Genomic DNA, 6,000 nt, shown 5'->3' with positions numbered 1-6,000 from the left:
GAATTTGGAGGAAGGATTTTATAACAATACGTATTTCTCGGACAAAGCCATAAAACTTGCGAAATTCCGTCGAATGCATGATTCACTTTCCATGAAATCTGTGCTGTAGATGTTTCTTTGTTGTGTGCATCGTTTAAATATGCCGTTTCTAAAAATATGCTGAATGCTATACCATTTATCTCTACCCAGTGAGGCCTTTTAGAACGCCAAATCCTCTGACTCGGGGGATGTCTGACTACATGAACATGTATTATGATGCCCTTTTGGAACTATTGTGAATTTTTAATTTCATTTGCTGTGCGTTTCTTTGTGTCTCATTAGATAATTGTCTCAAATTCATTACCTTTAATTTTTTAGTCGGAGTAGTCCAAGTCACTGGTTTGATGAAACAGCATATACTCTCTGTGAAATTTTGCCTCTTGAGCCATTTTTATTCATATTAAAAGTAGCATATGCAAATGAATACGAGACGGGTTTGGAAAAAACGCTAAAAATCCATTTTTGGACACATTATCCAATTTATGTTATTTCTCACATTTATGCATTTATGCCAAAAAACAGCTGAATGATGCCCCAGCGAAAAATGATGAATGGACCAATTAAACATATTTTGAATACCTTATTTTTCTATTATATTTTAATTGAATAAATCTCCAATTAATAGCGATAAATGGCATTCGTATGGCCCACAAAAAGACTACAGAAGCGTGCGATGCATCAATTGATGGGGAATATTCACTTTTTGAACGTAGGAACGCTGCAAGTATTTTTTATGAAGCCTTGGAATCCATGTATATGAATCACGATAATTTGAAAAAATCATTCATTTCAGCGGAAATAAATTGAGAACTCTGGATAAAATTTTATTATGCACAATGAAATCGTCATAACACCACGGTGAAAGTTAATTCTCCAGTTGGGTACCGATAAATCTCGCCATTTACACCCGTCATATAAAATCACATGGGGAAGGAACGGAGTTAAATCATAAAATGTTCTCGCGCCATTAGTAATATCCTCGCGTGCTTCCAGAATATTAAAAAGAGCAATGCCATCAATTCGAGAATAAAACTAATGTCAATTTTCATAAAACATTGTGTTACTAAATCATAAACCCAGTCATGAATACTGTGATGGTCATAAATCAAATTAAATGCTATTTTTTAATTGGTGATTCATTAATGTCATAAGGTGGAGATATAATAGCAGACAGTGTTTTTAAATCAGATTGCACGTATTGAAGTGAATAATTGTGGCTGAGTCTATCCATTTTCGCAAACATATTACCAGTAGTTTTACTGCTCATGTCAAGCTTGAATGGATAGTTTTGCTTGAGTTGACCATATGAAAATACTTACATAAGAATGTAGTTGTTCCTCAATCTCTAAGCCTGGAAATTTCCAGCTAACTTCATTAGTAAATATTATTCCCTAAATCATATCCCCAGGAACTCAACTTTTCTTCTTTATATCACAGGCTCATTTTTTCTAATTTCTGACGGATAGATAATAAATCGATAGAAAATATGTCTTAAATATTTAGTAAATATATTTATCAGGCAAAGATACGAGTTTATTAAGTTCAATTGCATTGTCAATGGAGGAGACAGGTAAACTCTAGGCAATTTCATTGAAATGTGACGGCGTCAAACTTACGACATTGGACCAATGAAACTAATCGACTGTTTCCTGAAATGGAAAACATTTTGAGGGACATTTGTAAAATAAAAGGCAGGAAAATCTCATCTGTTAATAGCCAGAATTAATAATCAAGCTGAGAGGTAAAATAAGATAACCACCACCTACAAACTGAAGCTGAGGATTACAACTGAAATGTAAATTAAATAAAATTGCATTAAAAACCGTTTATACCGGTATTTTTTTCGAACCTGTTCTCACAATCAAAGTACTTATATTATATTTTTTGCTTTTTAATAAATTATGGGATACAATTGGTTTCGGATAAGGGATTCTAGTGGCCGTGTAAAAAATATGCGTTGCGAATTGTGTCAGATAAGTTTAAACAGCTAAGGTTTAAACGTATCTGACACAACTGGGAAGAAATCAAAATTTCATTAGTGAGAAATGTCTTCTTCCTTTCTCATAAAAATATTTTTCTATTATCTTGTAATTCCTTCTCAGAACAAGCTCTCCATTCGTAAATCAAGATAAACGCGTATTCAAGCGGTTGTGTAAATTTAAAACTGAGCCGGCGCGACGGGTAGACCTAAATCTTCGTTAATTGAATAAGAATGTAAGATAATCAGATGAGAGGGCAATTTTAGAAGCATGGAAATCTTTTCCCATTGAGTTAACTCATGAACTCCCGCACTATAATAAAAAACATTCTTACTCTTAAGATACCTATTCCAAGACCTGTAGATGAAATGATGCATGCATACACGAAATTATCGGCGTAATTACTTAGTATTCATTATTTGATACAAGAAATGAAATTTTCAAATGACCGTGGAAGATTTTTGCCCATTCCTTAAGCTAAAATGTCTCTAGTAGCCTTTCCTTTGAATATGTGATAGCGCACCCTTGTGGCTAAGTGTGGAGTAAGCTTTGCCCCCGCCTATCGCAACCACCCTTTGTGATGAGCTATTGAGTGACTATGTGAACGCTTAATATGCTATTGGTTATGGTTGATGCGGTATAACAGCTCCATTATGTACATCTGAATGAAATACAATATACGCATTCTTAAATAACGAAATGCGATGCATGATTTAATACTTTCTCGGCGAATACAAAAAATAAACTTCTCCGGGGTTTGCGCGAGGCTCAGAAAATTAAGGCAGCTCATGTTTTGGGTTCCGTCTCGTTACCTTGAATATTCTCTTAGCCTTGAGAACCACCTTAATTTTTCAAATCCTCGCGCAAATCCGCGAGAAGATTATTCAGCGTATTGTGGTGATTATTATCGAAACCCTTGTCATTTTCGAGTTTATCTCTGTACTAATCTCATTCCGTCTTGATTCAATTCGAATTGATTATTAAAACAAATAATTTTGAAGTGAAGTGACTGCTGTAGCAATCACTTTTTCGATCTAACCATGATCTCCCTTCTTCTTTCCATGCCTCTCCGCGTCGGGATTGCAGCGTGACCAACTACTTCCTCGTGAACCTTTCTGTGGCTGATCTTCTGGTGACCTTCATTTGCATGCCCATGGCCGTGGGTCAGTCCGTTCACCGACTTTGGCTCTACGGGGAGGCAATGTGCAAGCTCACCTATTATCTACAAGGTAAGCATTTTAGCGCACCGAGTTTATCTCGCGACTACATGTCCTTTTTCTCATCCCTTACTCAGATTTACGCAACGTACCGAGCGCGGTTTGTACCACCTTGAACTCGAAACAATGGAATTGCTGTTGCCAAGCAACGCTTACGGGAGAAATTGGAGCCACTAGTGGTCACTCCTAGTTTTTTAATATTATACAAAGACATTTGTTAGGGATATGTCACCTAATACCTTCATGGTCGTAATAGCAGCGATGTGTTAAATAAGCTAGTTTCGTCATCAACTTTATCCATGAACCATATTTTGGCAAGTGTTTGACAACTTAGTCGGTGCCGATATAAGGTATGTCTTCAGTACTCCCATTTAAGTGAAGATTCCTGGTAATAGTGATTACGTAAGTTATTACTTCTCTATGAGCACTTGGTGAAGACTGTAGACTTTTCTTTAGCTGACGACTAGGCTAATTGGCGTTTAGATAGCAGCCTCGCGTGACATCTTTGCCAAAATTTGAGACAGTAATGGAGGATCAGATGGATATTAAAAATTGACTTCGTATTCCGCCCAACCATTAAATATTAGGGGCCATTACGGTCTTTTCTGAATACAGTGGGCTGAAATATTTGAATTGGGTGCGTTTGATGGGCCTCGGAAACTTTAAGTTGTCTTCATTATGTGATGATTTAAATGTCAGTAATATTATCGCTTTATTTTTTACGATAATTAAGAAATGTAACCAGATGATGGAGAAGTTTCATAGTATCGTTAGAAAATTTTGCGTGACGATCAAAATCAGAGCGCAGTCGCCATACAGGGGATAAGGACACAAAATAACTTTGGAAATTCAGTAACGTCAGTTACATTTCATGATTTCTCAGAACATCACTCCATTTTCTACTTTAATGGGGAAGGAAAAGTCCCCTGTCGTGTCCCAGATTTATCTAGAACGGGAAATGCATAGTTTTTTTAGTACTCATGAGAAATACGATAAGGAATGCTACATAATTCATATCATACAACTTTGGCTTTAATCCACTAATATATTTTTAACTTGTTTATTTTACCCTCTCATTTTTAAGTCCGCTGTTGTTATTTTGGTCCACAGTTTTGACCCCCACGTCTTGTGAAACCATAAATTATTTTCCTCATCTATTTTCCTCATATGCTATAAATCCTTTAGCGCATATTTAATTTTTTCATCGGACACGTCCATTCTGTACGAAATTGTTAGCTAATGAGCCTATTCGATATATAACTAGTGGCATTTAATATTCCAATGCTCTTCGTTGGTACCTAAATTGGAAATAAATGAAAAAATAAAATGGAAACATAGTATTCAAAATTTTAGTCCTCGTATGTCGAAGTACAGCTCACAGCAATGACATTTTCAGAAACTTATTTCGCGCAGAAACTTTTCCTCTTTCCTATGTAGGCTAAAATTTCACAAATCAAGGTTCAATTTCTTGAGTTTCTCTGAATTGGAGTGCATGCATGTGTCTATAGAATGCAATTCCTCGAATCTTTGTAATTTTCAAGATTACAGTCGCATCGTATTGGGAATGGCATCAAGTGAGTGCGTCGTCAAACAAATTATCGGAGGGTTCCTCTCTGCGAAAAGGCATAAAATATGCTGTCATACGAATGCCTCTCAACGTCTTCCATCGGGAAAATATTTGCTTATTTAAAGTAAATGGACGCTGTTTTAGAACAAAAAACTAGGTGGAACGAAGAAAATAATTTTTTAAGCCGTTATTGGAAATTACTACACGGATGGTAACTAGACGCATGCCCATACCTACTACGTCACTACAGTGAAGGGCGACTTATGTTGAAATCCCTTTTCAGATACATCACACCACACTCTGTTAGGTGTTAATGGATTTACTTTTCGTGATTTCCTGTCGTTAAGAATGAAGGAGAGCATGGGATAGGAAAACTCACAAGTTGAAATTCTTTCAGATCGCTGTTATTAGCCGTAGTCCTTTCATCTCGCACAAGTGTTACGCCATTTTTAGTCATCATGTTGATAGGTTGGATAATCTATTGTAAGGCCTTCACGAGTTCAAATTTCATCACAATTTTCTAATATATCGCGAATTTAAAAACTAACATTGCTCGCCTTTTTAAATTCCAATTGAAAGATAAAATTTTCATTTTGTAGGCATTGGAATTTGACGCGAAAATTTATCCCATTATTCTTTGTTATTATTCTCCAAGGATCTAACATTTTTCGTTTGGTGTGTTGGAGCCCAACTGTTGAAAGACATTCCTTTATACTGGGTCGCAAAATTATTCGTCAAATATTTTTATCTTTTAGGATTCGTTGCTCGTTCAGTGAAGTTCTTTACCACGAAGGGAACAGAAAATTTAGTGTGTTTGCAAGGATATTGATTCAATGCGATTCGCTAGCATTGATATTTCTTCTTATCAGACTAAGCACTAACGGAGATAGAAAGATTAACTGATCTTGGAATGTATTATAGAAAGAATCTTCGGATAAACTGCACAAATAATATTGGGTCTTCTCTTTCGAAGGGAATATAGCGGACTGTATAAATATTGATCGAACAAAGCACCTCCTGTAGAAATCACAGATGAAAGTTGAAATGTGCGTAAGCCACTTCAACGGACTTGAAATTATAAGATGACTTCCTTGAATCGAGAATTGTTAAATTTTGCAACGGTACAGTTATAAACTTTCTTAAACTTATCTAATTTTCAAAAGCTAACAAATGGAATATAGAAAATTGCGTGACGAAA

General features: G+C 35.8%; 1 protein-coding gene across 1 annotated transcript in view; it reads left to right on the top strand.

Annotated features, from left to right (window-relative positions):
- The first annotated feature begins 227 nt into the window (after positions 1-227).
- Positions 228-6,000, top strand: part of LOC124155248 (orexin/Hypocretin receptor type 1-like) — a 105,314-nt gene continuing 99,541 nt past the window's right edge. The window contains exons 1-2 of the mRNA XM_046528967.1: positions 228-274; positions 3,105-3,247. Of these exons, the coding sequence (XP_046384923.1) occupies positions 228-274; positions 3,105-3,247 (190 nt within the window). The remainder of the gene's footprint in view (positions 275-3,104; positions 3,248-6,000) is intronic.

This window comes from Ischnura elegans, chromosome 3 (genome assembly GCF_921293095.1).
Source record: "Ischnura elegans chromosome 3, ioIscEleg1.1, whole genome shotgun sequence".
NCBI classification, from domain to species: Eukaryota; Metazoa; Arthropoda; class Insecta; order Odonata; family Coenagrionidae; genus Ischnura; species Ischnura elegans.
Note: the sequence above shows the minus strand (reverse complement) of the source record. Positions and strands in the feature narration are given on the sequence as shown.